The sequence below is a fragment of the Oryctolagus cuniculus genome, chromosome 3 (assembly GCF_051225735.1).
Source record: "Oryctolagus cuniculus isolate XC-2025 breed Fujian yellow rabbit chromosome 3, ASM5122573v1, whole genome shotgun sequence".
In the NCBI taxonomy this organism is placed as follows: Eukaryota; Metazoa; Chordata; class Mammalia; order Lagomorpha; family Leporidae; genus Oryctolagus; species Oryctolagus cuniculus.
Genome location: NC_142869.1, coordinates 107,457,299 through 107,485,244, shown reverse-complemented (window position 1 = coordinate 107,485,244; position 27,946 = coordinate 107,457,299). Strand labels below are relative to the sequence as shown.

Below are 27,946 nucleotides of genomic sequence, written 5' to 3'. Positions count from 1 at the left end.
AGCTCTACCTCTTGCTGGCTGGCTTGTGACTTTGGGTGAGTAATTCAGCCTTCCAGGTTCTTGCTCAGTGAAATGGGCAGCAAAGAATGCTTGTGAGAAGGAAACGAAACAGTGTATATGTCTACAGAGAGAAGGCCATTGATATTGTTGGTATCTATTCTCTTCTTCCCAAATGTGGCTCATCCGTCTCAGGCAAAATACCTACACCAGTGTGCCTCAGGAGTTGGCAACCTGGAACACCTGGGGGCCACTGCGATCTGGGGTTGGAGCATACAGCTGAGGCAAGCAGATGACGCCGAGAGTCTAGGAATGCAATGCTGTGACAGAGGCCGCCCCTCCTATGCTGAAGGAATGGTAAACTGAAGCACCACCCCAGGACTGGCAGGAAATGCGTCGGATGATGGTGCAAGGCCCATTTCCCTGGGCTCAGTCAGTGTTTACCATGATCCTGGGGAACCCTGTGTCTGAACACCAATCTACTCTCCTAAAGCTCAGAGCTGGAGAAAAGGGAAGCCAGATGGTTCTCAAGGGGCAAAGACAGCTCCACACTGCCTTTCAGAGCATTTATGGTGGGGTGGGCATTTGGCGCAGCAGGTTAAATGTCTCCTGGGATGGCTGCTTCCCTTATGGGAGTGTCTGGATTTAAGTCCCAACTCTGCTCACAAACCCAGCTTCCTGCTAATGAACACCCCAGGAGACAGCAGTGATAGCTCAAAATAATTGGGTTTCTGCCATCAAAATGGAAAACTTAGATTGAGTTCTGGGCTGCTAACTATGACCTAACCCAGCCCCAGCCATTATAGGCATATGGGGAGTGACCTAGTAGAGGGAAGATCTTTGTCTGTCTCTGCTTAATTAAATAAATATTTTAAATGAATACTTTAAAAAAATTTAAAACCTCAAATGTCTCTTTAAGTAAAAAAAACAAACAAAACAAAAAAAAACAGCCCTTATGGTCAGATGTGTATTGGAATTAAACAGTTTTGTACTTTGGAAAAGTAATAAGTTCTATATCATAGCAAATGGTAGGCATCATCCCAACAGGGACCACACAGCTCTCCAGAGTGAAGCCCACACTTAGCTCTGCAGCAGGCCTTAGTGCAATAGCTTCATCCACGCCACAGGGGAGACAGGCCCTGCACAGCCTCGTGCTGGTTCCAGTCAGGCTTCACGGCCATGCAGTGTGCTCAGGTCACCCAAGTCAATTACTGCTACCTTTAGGATTTGGGGTTAGGAACACAGGCTATGGACCTGTACAGCCTGACAAACTGTCCTTTCCTACATGAATTTTCCTTCCCTACACGGATTCATCCACATCCCCGAGCTCACAGAGCTCCCCACCTGAGCAGGTCAGAGTCACCAAGCAGAGGAATCAAGTCCTCTTGAGGATCTGCGATGCGAAACTCACGCTTAGCAAATATGTCACGGTGGAACATCCAAAGCCTTGAGCAAGAGGCAGGGTCTGGAGGCTCTGCCATGGGGCTTTCTTGGCCACCTCCTCCCATGCCACCTGGATTTATTTCTTCATGATGCTAAGAGCTGACAAGTCAGGCCTGAAACTCTTACCTGGGGCATACAGCCCAGTGCCATAACCATGGTAGGCAACAACAAAGGGTTCATTTAGTGTGATCCAAAACTTCACTTTGTCTCCCAGCCTCTGGAACAGCACATTTGCATACTCCCTGAACCTCTGCACAATGGTCTCATTCTCCCAGCCTCCAACATCCTGGAGCGCCTGGGGCAGGTCGAAGTGGTACATGGTCACCTGTGAAAAAAGCCAGATCCGCAGTTCCATTCATTGTGCCTTCTATGGGAAGCACAAACATCTGCTAAAACTGAGGATTAATTATGAGGAAAAAGCTCAGACTTTTTCTTGTGTGGGGAGCAACCCGGACTGGACTAAGTTACTGGAATTAAGACTTATTCTATGCATCTGCTCTCCCACAATATGGCGCTGGGAGAGGAGGCAACAGCTTCTACCCAGCTGCCTCTCACCAACTTGACAAGCTGCAGGACCTGCTCCTGATTGGAGGAGAGCAGCGTGCTCGGCGTGTGGGCAGCCGAGTTAGGATTGGCGGAGGAGGACTATAAAGGAGGAGAGAGACGGCATGCACCAGGAACATCTAAGGGGAACATCTAAGGGGAACACCTGTGCAGCCCCCGAGAGAGCCGGCCGGCGGTGTGCCGCTCCCCCGCGGAAGTGGGGAATGTGGCAGGGGGAACTGCCCTTCCACGGAGGTGGAGGGTCGGTAGCCAACCCGGGAAGAACCAGCAGCAAACCTGGGGAGGGCCGAGCAGACAAAAGAACAGCGCAGGGTCCTGTGTCGTTCCTCCACGAAGACGGGGAGCGACATCTTGAGTAGCAGGAAGAGGCAGGGTAAGTTACTTCTAAGGAGGGGAACTGGTCAGTGTGGAGAACAAAAGTCTTGGATGTTTGTAAAATTCTGCACCATGTGAATTTATTGGCAATTCAAAATTTAAGTTTGAAAACAGTGTAAACGTGCTCCTCATTCCCACAGCCTCTGCTTGGGGACTTCACCGGGGCCAGGCCAGGGCCCTCTCTCACCTGGGGCTTGATGTTGGCAGCCAGAAGTGCATCAATGAGCCGCACGTAGTAGTTCAGGCCTGCTTCGTTGATGTAGTTGGTGGTTCCGTCAGGAAGGATGCGAGACCAGGAGATGGAAAAGCGGTAGTGGGTTACGGCCAGGTTCTGCAGGGCGACCACGTCCTCAGAGATCTTGTGGTAACTGTCACAGGCCACATCTGCGATGTCATCGTTCTCAATCTTCAGTGGTGTGTGAGTAAACGTGTCCCAGATACCAAGGCCTTTGCCATCTGCTCTCCATGCACCTTCGATCTCATCATGACAAGAAAGACATGGCTGAATTCAGTCTCAGTCAAACCCTCAGAGATTCCTTTCTGTCTATAAGTGACTGCCAAGACAGGATGCTTCCCAGCCTCACCTCCTCAGGAGCCTTCTTTGGTCACCTATCTGGTTTCTGAACTCCCCCTGATTTCTGCACACTTGCAGCTCTAATACACTGCATTATACTGTTGTGAGTGTCTAGGATTTGTATGTTTCAAGGTGATGTCCCAGCGATGCTTGTGGCAGTGTCTGGAGAACAGAGAATCCTCTGCTCTCCAGACACTGTGTCTGGAGAAGACACTGGAGAGACACTGTGTCTGGAGAGACACTGTGTCTCTCAAAAGTAAAGTTTTGAATAAAGAAGTCCTTGAAAACCCTGCGCATAATGCAGAAATAAATTGCAATGATGCCAGATTTCAATGCTGAATTTCTCATCACGACAAATGATTTCTAACTAGGACCCATGTCACTGTTTCGGCACCCCCCTTCCTTTCATTCTCCTGTTTACCACAAGCCACTGGAATCATGCTAACCCCTTAATTTATCTAGTCTGACAGTACAATTTCTGTAACTTACTTTAAAACACTTGAGCATAGGAGGCATTGTGCATATGAGCATATGTGGCATTCTAACCAAGACCGTACTTCAAGCTTGACATACACAGCTGCCATGAAGGTGGCAAAGTTCAGGGCCAGAGTGCTATGTGGACTGAGTGCAGAGGGAGTCTTGGCTAATTGAGAAATTAGTTAATGGAGGGAGGTTGGGCAAATAAATGACCATGGTGAATACATTAGCAGCCACAGTTCTCACCACAGGAGAAAGGAGATGGAAATATAGAAAATGGAAGGGCTTGGCCAGCACCGTGGCTCACTAGGCTAATCCTCCGCCTTGCGGCGCCAGCACACCGGGTTCTAGTCCCGGTCGGGGCGCCGGATTCTGTCCCGGTTGCCCCCTTCCAGTCCAGCTCTCTGCTGAGGCCAGGGAGTGCAGTGGAGGATGGCCCAAGTGCTTGGGCCCTGCACCCCATGGGAGACCAGGAGAAGCACCTGGTTCCTGCCTTCGGATCAGCGCGGTGCACCAGCCGCAGCGCGTCGGCTGCAGCAACCATTGGAGGGTGAACCACCCAATTGTTCCGGTTGAACCAAATTCGAGTTTGTGAAGAAGCTAGGTTGTCCAGGAAGAAGAATACCCAGATCTCCACAGCATAGGACTCCCTTCAAGAGTTACTGGAATCCCTGCCTTCCAGAGCAGGAAGCCTAGAGCCAGTACATGGCAGCTGTGCAGTATATGGTGTGCATCTCCCTGAACTCCTCACCTGAAACGCAGCAGTAGATGTACTCCAGACGAAGCCCTCAGGAAACTGTCCATACACAAACTCATCCTCACTGGGCAGTGGCATGCCGTTGTTGGTAATAAGTTCTGTGTAGTAACTGGCTGAGATTCTTGCTGTGCGAGGCCTGTTCACATTTTCAAAGTCAACATGATACAGTCCAAACTTGATAGTGTAGCCTTGAAGCCACTCAAAGTTGTCCATCAGAGACCAGGCAGAATAACCTCGAAGGTTGACACCATCAAGCCTGTAGGCTGGGAATATTTCATGGTGAGCAGAGGAGAGTTTTACCCCAGGAGGCAAGAACCCCAAGAAGCCCAGGCAAGACTGGTTCATCCACTAAAAGCAATGGTTTCAAATAGTCAACTTGTACACAAAGTAATCTAAGCCTTCAGAGAGGGACAGATCATCTTTTTTATTTTACTCTGCCATCTCTGACAAGCTCACAGCAAGCATTAATGACTAATCTTCACAAAATCAAATTCTTCTGGTAGGTAGATACATGTCTGAAATCCAAGGGACTCAGCCTGATTGAGATGTTAAGCACAGAGGTATAAATTAGAGAAGAATATCTTATTCTAAATGAGTATATGGAACCCACTAGAATATGAGTTCCGTGAGGGCAGAAGTTTATGTTTTATCTCCAACACTAAACCAGAACATGTCACATGTAGTTCAAGTAGGTTAAGAATGAATGAGCAGATTCACAAAAATGGTCTTGTAGGGATTCTGTGTTGTACATTTGTACGATCTCTGCCAAGACAACCACTGTGTGTGTGTGTGTGTGTGTGTGTGTGTGTGTGTGTTTGACAGGCAGAGTGGACAGTGAGAGAGACAGAGAGAAAGGTCTTCCTTTACCATTGGCTTGCCCTCCAATGACCGCCGTGGCCGGCGCGCTGCAGCAGCCCACCTGCGCTGATCCAAAGGTAGGAGCCAGGTGCTTCTCCTGGTCTCCTTGTGGGTGCAGGGCCCAAGCACTTGGGCCATCCTCCACTGCACTCCCGGGCCACAGCAGAGAGCTGGCCTGGAAGAGGGGCTACCGGGACAGAATCCGGTGCCCTGACTGGGACTAGACCTGGTATGCTGGAACCGCAGGTGGAGGATTAGCCTATTGAGCTGCGGCGCCGGCCACAACCACAGTGTTTTAAAAGCTTCCCAAATAGGTGAAAGCCCAAGATAAGCAAAGGGTTTGAGGTTAGGGAATAAGAGTTAGAATGGTCAATGGTTTGTAAATCACCCTGCCAGACCATTTCAAACACATGACATTTGGAATGCTGGAAGATTTTGTAAGGAAGCTCAAGACCTCACATACCTTTCAAAGCTTCGTTGATGTAGGTTTTGTAGTAAAATATCCTGTCAATATCCTCCAGTCTTGGATTTGTCAGGCCTACCCCGTTTTCTGTGATGTAAATGGGGATGTCTCCATATTCTTCCTTGATCCAATTCAGGAGTCTCCGCATTCCAAAGGACGCAGCTCTGTTCATTGCCGTGGTCGGCCATGAGGTATCCTCCTCCTCAGCCAGTTCCTGGTCATCTTCGTAGGAGGGTGGGTTGAGCGCGGGTGTCTTATGCTGCACAATTTTGGAGGAATAGGTGTTGAGGCAGAAGACGTCGGCCGTACCCCTAATGTAGCTCTTCTCTTCCTCAGTGAAGCTTGGCAGGCGGGATGTGGCTAAGTGCTGGAGTTCACTCCTGTTGCCCACTTTCCACTTCATGGCATCGGGATAGTCTCCAGTTTTAAAAATGGGGTGGGCGTACCAGCCCAGGGTGAACTGCATCTTTCTGTCAGCTGCTTCCACGTCTCTAAGGACATCCGGTGACTTGGGCTCTGCCCATTCTGCGACAAGACTCAGTGAGATGACCCCGTTCTGACTCTGCCTGTATTTCTCATCATACGTGTGGTAGACTCGGGCATGCGCTTTGATGAGGGCATGGCTGATCCTATAAGGTGCCCAGCCTGGGTCATTCACATTTGGGGGAAAGGTCCCTGAGCCATAACTCCACCATGAATAGTACGTGGGCTCATTAAGGGTGATCCAGAACTTGACTCTGTCCCCAAACGTCTGGAAACAATAGTCTGCATAGCTGTCAAACAGATCAATCAAGGAAGGATTCTCCCAGCCTCCTATATCCTGGAGGGCCTGGGGCAGGTCCCAGTGAAACAGTGTCACCATGGGAAAGATATTGCTTGCCAGCAAGCCATCGATCAGCCTGTTGTAATAATCAACACCATGACTATTGATAGAGCTGTTTGTCCCGGTTGGGAAAATGCGAGACCAGGAGAGAGAGAACCGATAGGCTTTCACCTTCAAAGCTCGAAGCACATTCAGATCAGCATCCAGTTGGTTGTAGCTGTCGCAGGCGATGTCTCCTGTGGAGTTGTCTGTCACACCGTTCCCTGGGGTGTGAGTAAAGTTATCCCAAATGCTGGGCCCTTTGCCATCAGCATCCCAAGCTCCTTCAATCTGATACGCTGAAGAGGACACGCCCCACAGGAAGTCATCCCGGAATGTACCATGATAGAACAAGTCTCTTTCAAACTTGGTCTGGTTGGAGAACTTCTCCCAAACCACTTTAGCCTTGGAGGGCACCTCTGATGGGAGGGCCGAGGCTCTGGTTTTGGAAGGCAGGTGTGCTGAGTTAGGTGGCAGTGGTTGTTTTACTGCCTTGGTGAGGAAACCATTCTTTTCAATGATGCTGGTGAGAAGGAAGGCAGATTTCCTGGGAGTTCTGGGCTTGCTGCTCTCGTTGAAATTGACATGGTATAGCCCGAATCTCTGGCTGTAGCCGGCGGGGCCTTCAAAGCCATCCATGAGGGAGCGAGCAATGTAAGAACGAACATCCACGGAGTCCTCCTTGATAGCTAGAAGAGTAAAGTCTCTGTTACTACAGGTTTACTGACTAATAGAACCATTTTATTTCTCAGAATGATAAAAAGGAAATCCACAAGACTCCCATAAAACATCAGTTTACTTCTCGAGCCATAAATCTTAATACAAATTGGATTCTTGTTATAAAAGTAGTACTAAGTAGTACTACAGAGCGAATGCGCCCTCTCCTTGGTTTCATATAGACTACATAAATCACTTAAACTTTTTTTTAATGTGCTTTTGCTTCGCCTTGTTTATATTTGGTAATACTGATGTAAAATAATGACACATTCCATATTGAAAAAGAAATAAATCTAAGGAAATGTATTCCTTGGTACAGTGGGTTGAATAGTGCCCCTATTCCTCCAAAAAATATGTCTACCTCCTAACCACCCCACTTCATGAATATAACCTTACATGGAAAGAGAGATTTGGCAAATAACTGAATTAGTGATCTTAAGATGAGATCATTCTAGCTTTCTCAGATAAACCCTAAATCTAGTAGCAAGTATTTTTATAAGAGAAAAAGGCCATGTGAAGATGGAGGCCAAGATTAGAGAGATGCAGCTACAAGCAAAACAGTGGAGGATGGCCCAAGTGTTTGGGCCCCTGTACCTATGTGGGAAACCAGGAGAAAGCTCCTTACTCCTGGCTTCAGATAAACCCAGCTCCAGCTGTTGTGGCCATTTGGGAAGTGAACCAGCGGATGGAGGATTTCTCTCTCTCTCTCTCTCTCTCTCTCTCTCTCTCTAACTATGCCTTTCAAATAAATAAATAAATTTTTAAAAAAGAAAGAAGAACAGTCTGGAGGAACAGGCATTGTGGCACAGTGAGTTAAACTGATGCCTGTGACACTAGCATCCCATATGTATCCTGGATGCTCCACTTTTTTTTTTTTTTTTTTTTTTGACAGGCAGAGTTAGACAGTGAGAGAGAGAAAGACAGAAAGAAAGGTCTTCCTTCCGTTTGTTCACCACCACCCGAAATGGCTGCTATGGCAGGCGTGCTGCGCTGATCCGAAGCCAGGAGCCAGGCGCTTCCTCCTGGTCTCCCATGCGGGTGCAGGGCCCAAGCACTTGGGCCATCCTCCACTGCCTTCCTGGGCCACAGCAGAAAGCTGGACTGGAAGAGAAGCAACCGGGACAGAATCCAGCGCCCTGACTGGGACTAGAACCTGGGATGTCAGTGCCGCAGGCGGAGGATTAGCCTAGTGAGCCGCAGCACAGGCTGGATGCTCCATTTTTGATCCAGCTTTCTTCTAATGCACCTGGAAAAGCAGCAGAAGATGGCCCAAGTATTTGGGTCCCTGCTACCCTCATAGTAGAATAGGATCGAGTTTCAAGATCCTATGACTTTGGCTTGGCCCAGTACCACACATTGCAGCATTTGAGAAGTGAACAAGCAGATAGAAGAACTCTCTCTCTCTCTCTCTCTCTCTGTTTCTCCCTTTCTCTCTGTAATTCTGCCTTTCAAATAAAGAAACAAACCTTCAAAGGAAAGAAGGAAGGGAGGGAGGGAGGGAGAGAAGGGAGAGAAGGAAGAGAAGGAAAGAAAAAAGAAAGGAAGGAAGGAAGGAAGGAAGGAAGGAAGGAAGGAAGGAAGGAAGGCAGGCTGACTCTGGAGCCACCAAAAGCAAGAATAAGCAAGGAACACATTGTCTTAGCTTTTGAAATGAGATTGGCCCTACCAACACCTTGATTTTGGACTTCAAGCCTCTAAAAACATGTTAGAATAAATTTTTGTTGTTCTAAGCTGCCAAGTCTGTGGTATTTTGTTATAGTGACCCCAGGAAATTAATACATATGGTTCACCTCTGATTTGCTGCACAACAGTCTGGTAAATCAACCAAGAACCAAAGCCAAAGTAATAGACAATGGCTGAGGCCTCCAGCTTAGAGCTAGAAAAGGATTAAATATTAATTTTATCAGACTATACAACCTCTCAAAAAACGTACCGACTACATAAGAGATAGGTAAAGTTGCTCATTGATTCAGTAAGGAAGTTAATAAGCACCTACTTTATCCCAAGACCATGCCAGGCTCTGGGGATACAAAGATGAATTGAAGCCTCACAGCTTGGAGAGTGGAGTGAAGAACTGAGCCAGAAACAGAAAGGCCTCTGGGCCCCCTCCTGATGTGTCACTCAAACCCTCAGAGCATCCATTTTACAGTTGTCCCATGAGGATAACATGTGCCCTTTAGTTACTGTCCAAGGCAGTACCCTTGAGGATCACTTGAGATGATGTCTTAAAATAATTCCAAGATTATGAAGGTTACAGAATTATGCAGGTAACTGAAGCTAAGAGGAATATTGGTGGAGGATGGAGAGGGTGTCTGACCTCAGGAACAGTGGCAGGTAGATCACCATTTCTTACCACATTGTCCAGGGCAGGCAGGTATCTCTGATAATTATTTTCTCTGAATTTGACAAGGCCATGAAACTTCAACACAGCCTTCTGGACAGATGGCTCGCTACTCACTGTAAACTGTTTAAGGCTGACGGGGCTGAAACTGTGATACAGCAGGTAAAGCCGCAGCCTGCAGTGCTTATATCCCATATGGGTGCTAGATTGGGTCCTGGCTGCTCTACTTCCAATCCAGCTCTCTGCTATGTGCTGGGAAAGCAGTAGAAGATGGCCCAAGTCCTTGGGTCCCTGCAACAGCATGACAGACCCAGAAGAAGATCCTGGCTCCTGGCTTTTGATAGGCCCAGCTCCAGACATTGTGGCCATTTGGGGAGTGAACAAGCAGATGGAAGACTTTCCCTCTGCCTCTGCTTCTCTCTAACTCTGCCTTTCTAAATAAATAAAATCTTAAAAATGACTGATTTATCAGGTTGGAACCCCATGCTAAGTAATCTCAGGCATACTATAGTGTCTATATCACTTTATATTTCAATTATCTGTGTTCTGTAGACTTCCTTATAAAAGGATGATGTTTGAATATTGTACCCTTGTACTCTTTCCCAATACCTGGAACATAATAGGCACTAAATAAAGATTTGCTAAATAGTGAACTTAACAGTAATGAGGCATGATTGCTGGATAGGACTCAGATGAGCAGATGTACAAGGGAGACATACTAGGAAATACAAACATGAAATCAAGGATGAGAGACTTTGGAAAAGAGAATTAGGAAGATCAGGTAAGGGATTTCCCACTGTTAATGCTAATATTGTCTTTTGTCTTCATTTCTCACTAATAAATCTCTGAAGACTTGGAGAAGTACCACCCACCTTCCAATCACCAGCAGATGCACTGTTCTTACCCTTGAGCACCTCATTGATGTACTGATTGAAGTAGTCTACTCTCAAGGAATCATTGAGGAGATTTTCACTCTCCCCTATGGGCATGCCATTCCCAGCCAGGTAGATTGGAACTTTTCCTTTTGTGTATTCCAAGGATACAAACTGCAACAGTCTCCTTATACCCCAGGGCACCACGCGAATCCAAGGAGACGAAGTCTGGGGCCATGCAGGGTCCGTGTGTTGGGAGAAGCCTCCGATGGTATCATAGCTGGGGATGCAGCTGTCTTCTGGGGCCTTGCTGATGAGGCGCGACGTGTAATGAGACAAACCCAGAAAATCAGCAGAGCCTTTTAAGAGCTGCTTCTCTGTGTCGGTGAACTCCGGGAGCTGTGCGACAGGACTAGGGCACTGTTCATTCCTTTGCTGGATCTGAGCCTTCATGGTGGCCGGGTAGTCCCCATCCACAAAGATGGGGTGTGCAAACCAGCCCAGCATGAAGTGCAAGAAGCGCTCAGAGGCTGCAAGGTCCTCAGGTCGCTCTGGAGACAGGGGTTCTGCCCAGTCTGAGTTCAGCACGATGCCCACACGGCCCTGCTGCTGTGGGCGATGGTGGCTGTTGTAGTGGTGCCAAGTCCTGGCGTGGGCCTTGAGGACCAAGTGAGCCACCTTGTGGGAAAGAACGAAGGAAAACAGTGCTTAGTAACAACAGCAAGGACAAGTGCAAGACTAAAAAGCCAATAACAAGTTAACAACAACAAGGTCATCAAGCGAACACCAATGTCAACAATATCCACAGGCCAGTAAAGATAACACCAGCAACAAAGTCAGTATCAACAGCATCAACACTAATACAAAGTAATCAACAAGTCACTGATATCAACAAGTCAATCATAATGCCAACCAGAAAACTACACAACTGAGTCAATAACAATTATCAGTATATCAACCTCATAAGAGCTTAATACTGATGTCAACAAGTTAACATCAACACCACTATCAACATCAGCTAGTCAATAGCAATATCAGCAATATTAAAAGTATCAATAATGTCAGTTAATCAACAACACTGTTGACGACAATGTCAGCAATACAACTCCCACATCATCAACAGAGTCCAGAAGTCACCAAGTCAACAACCGCATCAACAACCACATTAAAAACCACTAACATATTGGGCACCTATTACTCAGTGAATTCTTTGATGCAATCCTCACAACCACCACCTGTGGGAAGCACACTTATTATTAGCACTTTACAGATGAGGAAAACACAACCCACATATGTGTAAAACTACAAGATTCACAGTTACAAATAAAGTGAGAACACAAAATCCAAGCAGTCCAATTCCAGGTTTGCTATTGTCATCCACAATGCCATACTGCCTCTGTCCTTAATAAGTGCTTATTGACCAGTTAGTTAATGGGCCGCATTGTTTTAAATAACACACAAGAGAGAGGGCCACTCTTTCTAACTCACCTATTCTCCTTTCTCCTGAATGAAATCTGGGAAGAAAATTCACAACCAGGAATCTCTTCATGGGCCAGCGCCATGGCTCACTTGGCTAATCCTCCACCTGCAGCGCCAGCACCCCGGGTTCTAGTCCCAGTTGGGGCACCAGGTACTAGTCCCGGTTGCTCCTTTTCCAGTCCATCTCTCTGCTGTGGCCCAGGAAAGCAGTGGAGGATGGCCAAATTGCTTGGGTCCCTGCACCCGCATGGGAGACCGGGAGGAAGTACCTGGCTTCTGGCTTCAGATCGGCGCAGTGCCAGCCGCAGCGGCCATTAGGGGAGTGAACCAATGGAAGGAAGACCTTTCTCTCTGTTTCTCTCTCACTGTCTATAATTCTGCCTGTCAAAAAAAAAGGTGGGGAGGATCTCTTCATGAATTTAACTCATGGTCTTAAAAGTCAACAGCTTTTCTTGGTGGAGGATTATGGGCTAATGTGGGTGAAAGAGGTCTGTCCAGATTATAACAAGCCTACATTTAAAGCCTGACTTTGCCACTAACTTGCTTTATAAACTCAGATCTCAATGTCAGCTTCCTTGCTGCAAGCAGCAGGTGACTAGGGATCTCACGGGGAGGCTTACATGATTACAGTGCAGACTGTATCAAGCGGAAGCCTGTAGGGCAGCAGCAAGACCTAGATTTTTGCTCCCTTTCATTTTTCCTTTTTATCATCTGAAGATGATGACACTGGATTTTGAAGAATTTCATATCAAAATATGCCCTACAGACTGAAACTCTACGCTGCTTCTCATGCCACAAATCTAAGTACTTAATCAGGTTCTAAACTCAATGGCAAACTGCACACCTTTCCAAAAGTCAGGAATGCTTCCCCTCTACACTGGTCAGTGTCAGGGTGGGGGCTCAGTGGAATACTAGACAATCATCTGCAATAGTCATGTTACAAAGTCAAGTAAGCAATGAGCACTAAATGAGGTACACTGTGATAGTGCCATAAACACAAAGAATCCAAGACAGGAAAGAAACTTTGGGAGAATAAGAGAAACTATTTCTTTAAAATTTTCCCATAAATAGTTGCTATTTGAATTTCCATCCTCAAAATTCATTACAAAGCCCTAAGCTTCAATGTGGTGGTATTTGGGGATGGAGTCTTTTGGAAGTTATTGCCTACTGATGAGTTCATGAGGCTGTGTCCTTCACAATGGGATCAAGGCCATTACATGAAAGGCAACCAAAATGATCTGTCTCTCTCTTTCTCCCCTCCTCCCCTCCCCAGCATATGAGGACACAACAAGTGATGGCTATCTGCAGACCAGGAAAACAGCCCTCACCACAACCTGACCATGCTGACAATTTGGTCTTGGGATTGTCAGACTCCAGGACTGTGAGAAAAAGACATCTGTTGGGGTTGGCGCTGCGGCATAGTGGGTAAAGCCCCCACCTGCAGTTCTGGCATCCCATATGGGCACCAGCTCAAGTTCCAGCTACTCCATTTCCGATCCAGTTCTCTGCTATGGCCTAGGAAATCAGTAGAAGCTGGCTCAAGTCCTTGGGCCCCTGGACTCGCGTAGGAGACCCAGAAGAAGCTCCTGGCTCTTGGTTTCAGATCAGTGCAGGTCCAGCCATTGTGGCCAATTGGGAAGTAAACCAGCTGATGGAAGACCTGTCTCTGTCTGTCTATCTGTCTTCTCTCTTTACCTCTCCTTCTGTGTGTAACTCTTTCAAATAAGATAAATCTTAAAAAATAAATAAAAAAATAAGCATCTGTTCTCACTAGTCTATGGCAATATAGCAACCTGAGCAAAGACAATGAATGGTATCATAACATTTTAACCAATGTGAAGGGTCCCCAGAAAGTTCACAGAAAAGCAATTTGATACAAAAAAGTGCATGTGTTTTAAAATTTTCGGCACCAAATAAACTTATTTTTCACCTCCATTTTTCCATGAACTTTTTGAAGCATCTTCATAAATAAAAGCAGGAAATGAAGGAGAAACACGAAGGGAACGTTTTAATCAAAGTTTCTGTAAAAATAGTTCAGGAGCCATAGTTCAAAGGATAAGAAAAAAAGCCTAAGCAGAATGATTTCGATGAGTTCCACAACAACGGCACAAAAATAAAAGTTCAAATCGTCCATTTCAGAAGAACCATTTATGTATATATGTGTTCATCTGCTGAACAAGAGCACCCATATGGGTGCTTTTCTAGTCCCAGCTGCTCCTCTTCCAATCCAGCTCACTGCTATGGCCTGGGAAAACAGTGGAAGATTGCCCAAGTGCTTGGACCCCTGTACCCACATGGGAAACCAGGAAGAAGCACCTGGTTCCTGGCTTCGGATCAGCGCAGCTCTGGCCAATGTGGCCATTTGGGGAGTGAACCAACAGAAGGAAGACCTTTCTCTCTGTCTCTCCCTCTCACTGTAATTCTACCTCTCAAATAAATTAATAAAATCTTTTAAAAAATAAATTTCCTTCTTACTGAAGTCAGTTAGGACTGTTTTGTTGTTTTGATATTTGCCACTTAGAGTCCTAGCTGACATGGGAATCTCTCTTCAGGGTGAAGGAGTCTCAGGCTCAAAGCAAGGCCTCAATATGGCAACCTGCGAGTGATGTTACAATCACATGGTGTATCCTCTCTGAGCCCCAACTCTCTCATCTTTCAGCGCCATTCTGAGGATGTAAGAACTGTTTTCAAATCCAAGCATGCTGTCAGGACAAAATAACATGACCAACAGTTTGATTCCTTCTTTTCCCATGATTGATTTAAATATCAAAAAGTAAGTATTTGCTGATGGGAAGGAGACAGATAATATGACTTTCTTACAGTCAAATACCCCTTCTGCTTGGATCAGTAGGAGATGCAGAGATGGGAATACCTGAAATGAGGCGATCCCTGGGTCTGAGATGCCTGGTGCGTGCTGGCCGGTGCCATAACCCGCGTAGCTCATCACCCATGGCTCATGGAAGGTCACCCACAGCTTCACACGGTTCCCGAACGCAGAGAAGCAGAAGGCTGCGTAGTCCACAAAGGCATCCACCACGCTCTCATTCTGCCACCCTCCCTCATCCTGTAGGGCCTGAGGCAGGTCCCAGTGGAAAAGCGTGGCCATGGGCTCAATGTGGGAGTCCAGCAGGCTGTCGATCAGCTTGTTATAGTAGGCGACGCCCTGGGGGCTAGGGCTGCTCCCGCGCCCCATGGGGAAGATCCGGGACCAGGAGATGGAGAACTTGTACACCTGAGCCCTGAGGCCGCGAAGCAGGGCCACGTCAGAGGCCCACTTGTAGTAGCTGTCACTGGCCACCTCCGGTGTCGCCTGGCCCTGGGCAGCTTTTAGATGCCCAAACTGATCCCAGACACTGGGTCCTCTTCCGCCCTCAGCCCAGCCTCCTTCCACGTTAAAGGCTCCCGTGGAGACGCCCCACAGGAAGCCTTGGGGAAAAGCATCCTGCAGGAATGCATCCCTTTCTGCCCTGGGCTGGTGAGCAAACATTTCCCAGACTCTCTGGTAGGCCGACGCAGGGGCTGAGTTCCTGGCAGCTCTCTCGTGGTCTGTCTGAAGGGCCAGGCTGTCAGTCAGAAAGCAAGATATGCTGTGGATGGAAGAGACATAAAGGGACATAGTGATTAATGCCCTGGGGGTTACAAATGCCCCCATACTGATGGAGAGCGGCAATGTCATTAATGAATAAAGATTACAGAAACACTGAGCCAAAAAACATATCCTACAAAGTCATGACTGGCAGTGGAAAAATCATTACTATCATCCCTATTTGTTGTTGTTCTTACATAAGTAAAACTGTAACAATACTTGCCTTCTCTGTATGAGATTGTCCTCGAATACATCCTCAGTTCTGGTGCCATAATTTATTTTTCTTATAATGTATTGTTTATAAAATGTAGTTACTAATGATGATTTCAGGGGCAGGTGTTTGGTATACAAATTATGCTGCAATATTGGATGCCTACATCACATATCAGAGTGCCTGACTTGAGTTCAGCTCTACTCTCCATTCCAGCTACCTGCTAATGTACACCCTGGGAACCAGAGTGATGGCTCAAATATTTTAGTCCCTGACACCCACATGGGAAACCCAGATGGAACCCTGGGATCCTGGCTTTGACCTGTCCCAGCCCTGGCTGTTGTGGGCATTTGGGGATTAATCATTGGATGGGAGATTTCTGCCTGACTCAGTCTCTATATCTTTCTACCTTTCGTATAAATAAAATAAATGAAGAAAAAATTTTAAAACATAATGATGGGGCCAGTGCCGTGGCTCACTTGGCTAATCCTCCGCCTGCGGCACCAGCACACCAGGTTCTAGTCCTGGTCTGGGCGCTGGATTCTGTCCTGGTTGCTCCTCTTCCAGTCTAGCTCTCTGCTGTGGCCCGGGAGTGCAGTGGAGGATGGCCCAAGTGCTTGGGCCCTGCACCTGCCTGGGAGACCAGGAGGAAGCACCTGGTTACTGGCTTCAGATCGCTGCAGCACACCGGCCGTAGCAGCCATATGGGGGTGAACCAACGGAAGGAAGACCTTTCTCTGTGTGTTTGTCTCTCTCTCTCTCTCTCTCTCTGTCTCTCTCTCTTACTGTCTAACTCTGCCTGTCAAAAAAAAAAAACAAACACATAATGATGACCTCATTTCATTGAACCCTGGTTTTCTACTGGCCACTCTGATAAAAAAAGGTATGTAAATTATTTAATTACCACAGTACATTTATGAGGCAGATACTACAACTATTTATCCTTATCCTATGGGTGCAGGGATGGGCTGAAAAATAAATGAGTAACTTTTGGGCTTTAGCAGATAAGCAGCTATTTATCAGCTGGTGCAGGAATATCTGAATAATTAAACCTCTGGTACAGCTCTAGTGATGTGTGAGCCAACCAAACAGCAGCCTAGGCTACAAACTCCCTTCTTCTTCATGCTTCCTGGATTGTGGGTGTGCTGACAGGTTCTAAAGCATCCATCTGGGACTGTAAAATAAAGGGTTTGGTAAGATGAGAAAGCAACAAGATTGGGGTCTGCATATCTGATAATTTTAAGTAACTTCTCATTGACCACAAACTTGAAATTGGTGAAGCCAAATCTCAGCTTTTAATCACTATGCCATCATGTATAGGCATAGATTTGATTATGTTTATGTTTATGTACATATGAGTAAATATATCTGAAATAAAGCATCATAGAAAATTGCTACCCTTATACGCAATATAGTCTGTTTTACTGTAGTCTGTTCCTCCATTTCTTCCATTCCTTTCTTCTTTCCTTCCTTCCTTTTTTTGGGTAGGTATGAGGCAGGAATTTTGGTTGCCCCTCTCTAGATAAATTTCACAATCAATCAGTCATGTTTTTGGGGTAGAGGAGAGTGTAGTTTGTGGTATAGCCCTGGTCATTGTGTGCATTTGAGGAGTAAACCAGTGGATGGAAGATCTCTCTGTGTCTGTCTCTCTTTCTCTTGGCCTTTCCAATAAAAAGTAGTTAACTAATTTTTTAAAGATTTATTTTATTTATTTGAAAGGCAGAGTTATAGAGAGGGACAGAAAGAAGGAGGTCTTCCATCTGTTAGTTCACTCCCTAGATGGCTGCAATGGCCAGAGCTGAGCCTGGTTGAAGCCAGGAGCCAGGAGCTTCTTCCTAGGCCATCCTCTGCTGTTTTTCCCAGGCAGATTAGCAGGGAGCTAGATTGGAAGTGGACATCTAGGACATGAACCAGTGCCCATATGGGACTCTGGCATTGCAGATGGCAGCTTAACCTCTATATCGTAACACCAGCCCCTAGTTAACCAATTTTTTAAAGTCATGTTCTGTGACTGGCGTTGTGTGCAGTTGTGGCACTGCCTATGGTGCCTGTATCCCATATGGGCATGGGTTCAAATCCTGGCTGCTCCACTTACAATCCAGCTCCCTGCTAATCTACCTGAGTAAGCAGCAAAAGAGTGTGCTAGTTCTTAGACCCCTGGTACCCATGTGGGACACCCAGATGAAGCTTCTGGCTCCTGGCTTCAGCCTGTACTAGCCCCAGAGAATGTAGCCATCAGAGAATGAAACAGCAGATGGAAGATCTCTTTGTGTCTCTCCCTTCTCTGTAACTCTGCCTTAAAACAAACAAACAAACAAACAAACAAACAAAAAACATGTTCTGCAGGCAGGAAACACTGTACTATGAATGACACCAAGCAGAGGGTAGCAGGAGCAATGGTCAGGGGAAGGTGTGTTGGTCATAACACTCATGTGGAAAAGGAGGCTGAGCACAAGAGAATTTCCTTGTCTATGTGCTGTGGGGTCAAGAGGGAGTGATGCGCACAGCAGGCAGGTTGCCCAGAGAGTATAAACGGCAGAAGTAACAGGGACACTACAGAAAGGCCTCCCTCCCAAGGAGGGAAGTCCTGCAAGGGAGCTTCCAAACCTCAGCCCTTCTCTCTACTCAGCACTAACTGCCCACATTTGCTGGAATGGTGAGTGGCTAGGGGAGAAGATCATCTATGGTATGGCTCACCCAGAACATACTCATTGACCTGGTTCTTCCAGGGAAAATCCAGGTGCCAGCAACAGAAAGTGAATAGATGCTAGAGAGACAAAAGTAATGGTACTATTTACACAGACCTACTCAGATGTGTAGTACCCTGATTTCTGCCAACGAGGGGAGTGTGCCACCCTGGTGCTCAGCCCCAGCTGCTCGTAACCTCACCCTGAGCTGATCCTCCAGACTCTGACTCTGTCCTTCTGGCTCGGATGAGACGAGCTCTGAGGAGAGAAATCAACACCTCTGGGTGCAGGAGGACCTGCCACACAGACGTTGGCGTGGGGAGTCCAGGGTCTGCCTAACCTGGGGGGAGATTTCCCAAAGAAAGCCTCATGCCCGATGCCCATGGCTTCTAAGTCCCTCTCCTGCAGCCTCACAGCGCTCCACACAACACTCTCTTCCTCCTCTGCGTCCCAGTGCTGTGTGTCTCCTGTCACTCTCTGGTGTGACAGTCATTTGAGTCTGTCTCATCTGCAGGGGTCAAACTTCTCGAGGGAGAAATCTATGTTAGCTCTCTCTAAAACCCTTCCCCCTGTGCCACATCCACCCGAGTAAGGCCCCCTGGTGTCAATTTCAAGGTAGGACAAGCGGGCCTGGTGAAGTACCTGGGTCAGGGTGGAAGAGAGAGAAACCCAGGGCTGGTGCCACTTGTGCTTCGTAATCACTGGACTCCCAGGAAACCCATTTTTTTTTTTTTTTTTTTTGGCCTTTGAGTTTCGTTCCCAGGGACACAGCCCAGCACCCTCGGCTGGCCCCATGTGTGGTCAGGGAGCAGCTCCACCTGTGTTCACTGCTCTGCTTGCACTCCCAGGGCACAGCCTGAAGGCCAGCAGCAGCCCTGAGTCTGCTGACTGGAAGAGTTGAGAAGAGTAAAGAGAGAGGGAGGTCACAGCTCAGAACGGAACAACTACTCCAAGAGGACAGGGACAGGAGGTGGTGACACTGATGTTGATATGCTTTGGAGGTGCATGATAAGAGAGTTCTAGCTGGGGGTCTGGAAGCCCAGTGATCGTTTCCAGTGTTTGCTGTACCTTATTGCCTGCTATGTGAAGGTCACGTGTGGAACACACATCCATTGGGCGCCAGGTTCTTGGAAACCATACCACCCTTTTCTTGCCAACTTGAAAAGCATATTAGGATATTGATGCTTGAGACTGTATAATTGTGTGGATAACCTCAAATATGCTCTTACTTTTTAAGAGTGTATCACTGGGGGCCAGCACTGTGGTGTAGCGGGTAAAGCCACCACCTACAGTGCTGGCATCCCATATGGGTGCTGGTTTAATTCCCAGCTGCTCCACTTCCGATCCAGCTCTCTGCTATGGCCTGGGAAAACAGTACAAGATGGCCCAAGTCCTTGGGCCCCTGCACCCACATGGGAAGACTCAGAGGAAGCTCCTGGCTCTCAGCTTCAGATCAGCACAGATCTGTCCGTTGCAGCCAATTGGGGAGAGAACCAGTGGATGGAAGACCCCTCTCTCTGCCTTTCCTTCCCTCTCTGTGTAACTCTGTCTTTCACATAAATAAATAAATCTTTAAAAATAAAAGTGTATCACAAACTTTTGTACTCTAGTCATTCAGTAAGAAATTATTTGGGGGGCCGCCACCGTGGTGTAGCAGGAAAAGCCGCCGCCTGCAGTGCCGACATCCCATATGGGCACCGGTTTGAGTCCCAGCTACTCCACTTCTGATTCAGCTCTCTGATACAGCCTGGGAAAGCAGCAGAAGATGGTGCAAGTCCTTGGGCCCCTGTACCCACATGGGAAGACTCGGAGGAAGCTCCTGGCTTCAGATTGGCACAGCTCTGACTGTTGCGGCCAATTGGGGAGTGAACCAGTGAATGGAAGATCTCTCTCTCTGCCTCTCCTTCTCTCTCTGTGTAACTCTGACTTTCAAATAAAATAAATAAAAATATTTTTAAAAAAGAAATTATTTGTAACTCATAACTGATTAAACTTTCTGTCCCAAGAACACTGTCAGGTGAGGGTTCTGCAGCATCTGGCTTTCTTCTCTACTCTGTCTCCTCACAGGGAGGACATTTCACATAGAAAGTATAGAAAACTAGGGCTGGTATTGTGGCATAGTGGGTGAAACTGCCATCTGTGGTGCAAGCAACTCATATGGGTGCCAGTTTGTGTCTTGGTTGCTTTATTCCTGATCCAGCTCCTGGCTTATGGCCCTAGAAAAGCAGTGGCAGATGGCCCAAGTGCTTGGGTCCCAGCCGCTCATGTGGGAGACCTGCAAGATGATCCTGACTTTGGCCTGGCTCAGCCCTGGCCAATGTGGCCATTTAGGGAGTGAACCAGCAGATGGAAGACCTCTCTCTTTGTCTCTCCCTCTCTACATAATTATGACTTTCAAATAAACAAATCAATAAATAAATCTTTTTTTATAAGTGCAGAGAACTCACATCACGTGACTTCACTAGGATGGTCATATCTATCTCTATCATGGCCTTTAGTCCTCATGCTCATAACTCCAAAAGCATCTTTTTTTAAAAAAAATCTGATCAGGGCCGGCGCTGTGGTAAAGATGCCACCTGCAGTGCCAGCATCCCATCCATTTGGGTGCCACTTCTGATCCAGCTCTCTGCTATGGTCTGGGAGAGCAGTGGAAGATGGCCCAGCTCCTTGGGCCCCTGCACCCGCATGGGAGACCTAGAAGCTCCTGGCCCCTGGCTTCAGATCAGCCTGGCTCCAGCCATTGCAGCCATTTGGGGAGTGACCCAGCAGATGAAAGACTTTCTCTCTCTCTCTCTCTCTCTCTCTCTCTCTCATCCTCTCTATAACTCTGCCTTTCAAATAAATAAATAAATTTTTTAATAAATGTATTTATTTGAAAGGTGGGGGCAGGGAGAGAGAGAAATTTGTCTTCCATCTGCTGCTTAATGTTCAAATGCTTGCAACAGCCAAGGCTGGGAAAGGCTGAAGCCAGGAGCCAGAAACTCAACTCCATTCTCTAATGTTGGTGGCAGGGATCCAAGAATTTGAGCCATCATCTGCTGCCTCTAAAGGTATGTATTCACAGGAAGTTGGATTTGGAAATGGAACTCAGACTCAAACTACAGGATACCCATATGGGATGTGGATGTTCCAGGAGGAATCTTTTTTTTTTTTTTTTTGACAGGCAGAGTGGACAGTGAGAGAGAGAGAGAGAGACAGAGAGAAAGGTCTTCCTTTTCCATTGGTTCACCCTCCAATGGCCACTTGCGGCTGGCGCGCTGTGGCCGGTGCACTGCGCTGATCTGAAGGCAGGAGCCAGGTGCTTCTGGTCTCCCGTGTGGGTGCAGGGCCCAAGGACTTGGGCCATCCTTCACTGCACTCCCGGGCCACAGCAGAGAGCTGGAGTGGAAGAGGAGCAACCAGGACAGAGTCTGGCACCCCAACCGGGACTAGAACCTGGTGTGCCGGTGCTGCAGGCAAAGGATTAGCCTATTGAGCCACGGCGCCGGCCTCCAGGAGGAATCTTAACCATGGCATCAAACACCTGCCATACTCTAAGGGGATCTTAAACTAAAAGGCAGGGGTTCAAATCCTAGCTCTGTAAGTTGTGTGCTGCTGGGTGAGAAAGCCAGACTGTGTAAGGCCCAGGGTAGAACTCAGTAAGAGACAGATTCTCCCTGTTTTCCATCTGAGCCTTCATTTCTCTATTTCATTGAGTGGTTATAATAAATCCACTGGTCTGAGAGATGACAACAGTCCCTTGAGATTGCACATATGCAAGAACAGCAGAGTATTGCACCAACATCAGTTACTGAGAGCTAACATTACCTTTTCTTGGAAGTTGATGAACAGTTCAGAAACGCATTAACATCAAACCCAAGGGTGAGCACTTGGTCTTTATTTATGGCTGTAAGAGAAGAAGCTTGATTAACCTGAAGCCTGACAAAGAACAGGCACGTCTGAAGTCAACAGATTCCCTAACTCACATAACACAACCGAATGCCAAGCAATGGCTCCAAGTGCTTCTGGAAAATACCATGGGCTAAGGTTTGGGAAGTAGGATATGACTTTTCCTTTGTATGACTTGAAACAGTGGGTCTCACAACTCAGTGTAAATCAATATCAGCTACAGAGCTTGTACAGATACAGGCTGCAAAGCCTACCTTGAGTCTCTGATGCAGTGGGTGTTAGGTAGGGCTCAGGCTCAATTTATTTTTTTATTTTTTGACAGGCAGAGTGGAAACTGAGAGAGAGAGAGAGAGAGAGAGAGAGAGAGAGAGAGAAATGTCTTCCTTTGCCGTTGGTTCACCCTCCAATGGCCGCCACGGCCGGTGCACCGTGCTGATCCGAAGCCAGGAGCCAGGTGCTTCTCCTGGTCTCCCATGGGGTGCAGGGCCCAAGGACTTGGGCCATCCCCCACTGCACTCCCGGGCCACAGCAGAGAGCTGGCCTGGAAGAGGGGCAACCAGGACAGAATCTGCTGCCCCGACTGGGACTAGAACCCGGTGTGCTGGCGCCGCTAGGTGGAGGATTAGCCTAGTGAGCTGCACCGCCGGCCAGGAAGATGAATTTCTCCAATTTCACAGGTGATGCTGATGCTGCAGGTGATGCTGGTGACTACACTTGGAGGACAATTGGTTTAAAAGAATTCGAACATTAGAAGGGGTAGATATGTTTTAAAATGCTACAAAATGCCCAATCATAGAAGTTATCATTTGACCCACAGAGAAAGGAATGGGATTTAAGAAGAGAACTGGTTATGCTGTCAAGGGTGAATTAGGATGAGGGCTGTTGACAGGTCTGTGGATGAGGGTCAGGAGGCCATTGTTGCCACCCGGTGCCAGGAAGGTAACAGCATAAGGAAGAACAACATGTATTTCTCCCATACCCTGGCCTGTGAAAAGAGTGACAGGACTGAACATCGACCCTCAGCCTGTGTCCCTCCCCCGCTTCCTGCAGAGCCGCCAGTGGCCTCCAGCCTCAGTACCTTAACAGCCCCCTCCTCCCCTGACTGGATCAGAGCAGCCTCCTGATCCACAATCAACCAATCAGATTCACTCTCAAGAATAATCTGAATGAAGAGACAATGAGAAGATGGTGTTTGAGCTGTGAGTCCAGACCTGAAGGTTCTTAGCATCTTGGTCAGAGGTTTGCCAGGGTTAAGGTAATGAGGATGTGGATCAAGGGGAAGCAGGGCACTGGCTAGACAGAGACAAGCACTAGGCAACCCTGCCAGGAGGGGCAGAAATGAGGGACCTTGTAGGGAGAGGTAACTGAAGGGGATATAAAGGTAGAGATCGGCTGTCTGCTTACAACTCACATCCGATCCTGATGGTGCTTATTTCCATGTGAAGCATCCTGGGCATACCCGCATAGAAGCTCTCCTCTTTCTTGGGACGGGGGTGCTTGCTGCAAGGCAGCATCAACAGGAAGGCAGGAGACACCTGGTGCATGGGAGGTGCCTCCGGACCAGCCTCCTCCCTTAGAAACCTCAGACTTTGAGACTGCTACCCACCAAACCAGTGTGCCAAATGTCACTCAGAACCTCTCCCCAGTCTTCCACTCACCTTCGAGAAGACTGAAGAGCAGGCTGGCTGGGCTCTTCCTGGAGGAGGGGCAGTCCTGGAGTCTCAGAGTGAAGATGAAAACTTTCACTTTTGGCTCAATGGTCTGAGAAAGATAAGGACCAACAAGTAAACCCAAACTTCCTAGGAAGTATCTTCGGATACCAGACAAAGTTGCAAGATGAGAAGCTATAAACACTCATTCTTACTTTGGAAATTACCTCCAGCCTAATTTAATGAGCCGGTAGCAGACTCCAAAATAACCTACGCTTTCAATAACACAGGCCACAATCCCCACAAAAGGGACACATACGTTTAATACTTCATCACAGGGCTATGAGGTACCTCCTTGAGTCAGGAAGTATGTTAGGATAAGGAACAAGGCCATCCACTCACATCAGGAATCCATGATACCCAAGAGACTTAATTTAGGGGCCAGTGCTGTGGCACAGATTAAACTGTTGCTTGCCATATCAGCATCCCATACGGGTGCTGGTTCTGGTCCTGGCTGCTGTACTCCAATCCAGCTCCCTGCTAATGAGACTGGGAAAGCAGTGGAAGATGGCCCAAGCCCCTGAGTCCCTGTTACCAGGGGGGAGACTCAGAAGCAGCTGCTTACTTCTGGCTTCGGCCTGGCCCAGCTCTAGTCATTGCATCCATGTGAGAAACAAACCAGTGGGTGGAAGATCTCTGTCTGTCTGTCTGTCTCTCTCTCTCTGTAACTTTGCCTTTCAAATAAATAAATTTAAAAAAAAAGCTTAATTAGGATGCCACCAGCACCATATTTATGGGCGTCTAAAGTCTGCTTCAAGATAATCCCAAGTGAGAGGGAGGAGAGACGGGTGTAGTTCAGACAACACCAGCCTTGGGCCAACAGCTTTGCAAGCTGTCAATGGCTTCAGAGGGGCTCAATCTACTTTTTCTACATATGATGTGTTTGAAATTTTCCATAATAAGAAGTTAAATGAGTTGTCATCATTACATTGTAACACATGTAATTCTCCTTGTTTCTAGCTACTTCAGTATTAAGAAAAACATCTCTAAGCTGACATGATTGAATGACCTGTTTTGAGAAGGTTAGGGTTTGGTCATTTCTTCCAAACCAACTTATTCTTCCTCTGAGCAGTTATAAGCTACTAACAGGGACCAGAGTTGTGGTATAGTTAAGCCACCACCTGCGATGCTTGCATCCCATATGGGTGCCAATTTGAGTCCCGGCTGCTCCACTTTAGTTCCAGCTGCCTGTTAATGTGCCTGAGAAAGCACAGGATGATGGCCCCAGTACTTGGCCCCTTGACACCTACGTGGGATACCCAGATGACGCCCCTAATCCTGCCTGGCCCAGCCCTGGCCATTGTAGACGTTAGTGAAGTGAACCAGTGGATGGAAGACCTCTCTCTCTCTCTCTCTCTCTCTCTCTCTCTCTGTGTGTGTGTGTGTGTGTCTCACTCTCTGTGTAACTCTGCCTTTCAAATACATAAATAAATAAATTTTTTCTTGAAAAATGCTACTAACAGAGGCCAACTGCAACAACTTCAAAAGAAGCAACACAGTCTTCATTTTCTCAAAGCTACCTGGGACCAAGTCCATTGTTTACAGAGCAGGCATCTGAAGCCTTAGAAGCCAAATGAGTTGGCCCTGACCACACAGTCACTGGGCAGTGACGCCCCAGGTCTCTTGCTCTTTGCCTGTGCTGGGTGACTGCAGGAGAGCCACGTAGTTGAGGGTGACCTGTTCAAAGAACCAAAGTTCCTTCCTTCCTGAAAGATCTTTACACAGGGTGGGGACGCCTGTAGTGTCACAGGATGGTACGGCTGGAGGAGCCTTGGAGACTCTCTGTCCTGTCTCTGTGAAGTGAAGAACCCCCTGAGATGACAGAGCCTTTTCTGAGAAGTGGATGTGAGATCCCCTGTGGGCCTCCTGCAGGGTTCAGACTCTATGATATGACCTGGCTCTCCACCCAGGTGCCAGGCTTGATGATGTTCTCAGGCTCTGAGACATCTGTGTGCTGTCAGGGCCTGGGAAGCTAGTGAGGGTGCACAGTACTCTGGGGGAGTGCATGGAATAGGAGCAGGTGCCTGCTACCTCCTGCAATGCCACAACCCACCACCTACAGGAAGAGGTCCCTTTAAGAGGACAGTGGGGCACCAGTACGAGGAGGGAATGTGTTGAGAAGGCCACCGTGGACAACACGGTTCAGGGTCCCATGGACACAACTTGGCCCCTCTCTTCAGTGAGGACCCTGCTGTTCTTCCTGTCCTGCGTGTGGTAACCATGCTTGGGAAATGCTGCCTGGTATGTACCAGAGCCCCAGAGAAGAAGACTCCTCTCTGGCACAGCTGTTGCCACTTGTCACTCTGAATCTTTGAGCTGTCAGGTGCAATGGGTGGAACTGAATTCCTATCAAGGAAACAAAAGGACCAAGAACAACTGCCTGGCATTTAATCCTAATAAATAGCTGTTTTAAAATGGAAAGTTTTAAAAGGGGGGAATGTTAGGAAACTGGCGCAGTTGTAGCCAGGTGGCCGCATGGCCCAGCTACCTGAGCCAGGCTCCACCCCCATCCTAATGGCATTCGCTGCTCCTGCTTCCCTGCCCGCTCTCAGGCAAAGTTTTAAAAGGGCCTGTTCCTGAACACATGCTCTCTTGGCCCTTCTCTCCTGCTCTCTTTCGGTTCCTCTCTCTAGCCTCCTCCTCTGGTCTCTTGGCTCTGCTCTCCTCTCTCCTCTTCTCTGCTCTATCTTCTCTCCTTGCTAGCTCCTCTCCTCTCTGTTTCTCTCTTATATTCTTTCTTTTCCTTCGCCGCCCCTTCACTCCGGTCTGTAGGGTGTTCCCCAATAAACCCTTTCCCTTAAAAAAATAAAATAAAATAAAATGGAAAGTTTTACTAGGTGGCTGGCTGGCTGTGGACTGAGGCTTCACAGCATTGTTCAGACACTGGTGGGAGCAGAATCTTGACAATGTTGTGACATAAAATGAGAACACTCCGGACCACATCCTCAAGAATAAATGGTGCCAGTTCTGCTGCCTGCCTCTCAAAGGCCTGCTGCATCTGTGTGACCTAGATGGTTTTAGAACATGAGCAGTGTCTGAACCCCTTAGTTTAGCAATATGCTCTGGTTGAATTCCTCATGGAAGTCATGGGTATAAGCTGACCTGGAAGACAGCATTTTTAAGGCCCAGAAATCTTGGCCACAAGCCCACAAGTTCAGGCTCTGGGTTGCACGTAAGTTCAGATTCAGGTGAGAAGGTGTTTACAAAAACAACTAACATCATTTATAATTTAAAAATGTTACACCTGTCATAATGCACCTACACAGTTTAGATTTATCTTTGTTTTGAGAAGCAGAGTATTGTTCAAGAATGAGAAGACCCTGGTTCTAATCTCAAAATCAACACCCACTATTCAGAATCTGTACTTGGCTAAGTTTCCTAAACCTTGGAGCGTGTTGTGGGGTAGAAACCATGTGTGGACTAAGCTCCTTGCACAATGACTGGCATGAAGCACTATATTGACAGAGTTCCTGTGGATGCATTGGTTGGCCTTGATTGTATCACCCTACTGTTGGTAGATAAGAAAAGCAGTGGTGTCTACACTGGAGGCTGGAAGCACAGACATTGGGATTGGATTGATGCTTGTGTATCCATTGCAAGTCTCCTGCCTCAGCGTCAATATAGCTGGGTCACTGCTTGGCATTACTGACTTGCCCTTTCAGTGGATAGTTCCTTGGATAAACCATTCTGCTGGTGGTGGAGGTGGTGGGACTCCAAACTGAGGGTTGTGAATAGGGGTTTCCCAGCCTGCCTCCTGATAGGCACAGGATTAAAAAGAGAGAACAATGGTTTCATGCTCCAACCTACAAAGCCAAGAGTTCTTATATGAGTGAATCCTGGTGGTCAGGTATCTGCAGAGAGGCCTGAGAGAAGACTGCTCTTCAGGGTTATGCACAGGATCACGAGGAGGACTTGGAAGGTGCAAGAGAAACAACTGTGCATAGTCAGTTATTTCCCATAAGGAAATGGGAGATAGTTGGGACTGCAAGGAGTTAAGTAAGGAAGTCACACAGCAAGAGCCAAGTGTAAGGGATAGTTGGGTAGGAGGCTTCCAGCACAGCTCTCTGACAGGCCAGCAACACGAGA

The 27,946-nt window shown here is 47.5% G+C and overlaps 1 protein-coding gene across 1 annotated transcript in view; it reads right to left on the bottom strand.

Moving 5' to 3' along the window:
- The window catches only part of LPH (lactase phlorizin hydrolase), a 73,813-nt gene that overhangs the window by 21,984 nt on the left and 23,883 nt on the right, over positions 1 to 27,946 (bottom strand). The window contains 8 exon segments of the mRNA NM_001101689.1: positions 1,567 to 1,765; positions 2,567 to 2,857; positions 4,182 to 4,450; positions 5,509 to 7,059; positions 10,333 to 10,978; positions 14,652 to 15,366; positions 22,071 to 22,149; positions 23,810 to 23,912. Of these exon segments, the coding sequence (NP_001095159.1) occupies positions 1,567 to 1,765; positions 2,567 to 2,857; positions 4,182 to 4,450; positions 5,509 to 7,059; positions 10,333 to 10,978; positions 14,652 to 15,366; positions 22,071 to 22,149; positions 23,810 to 23,912 (3,853 nt within the window).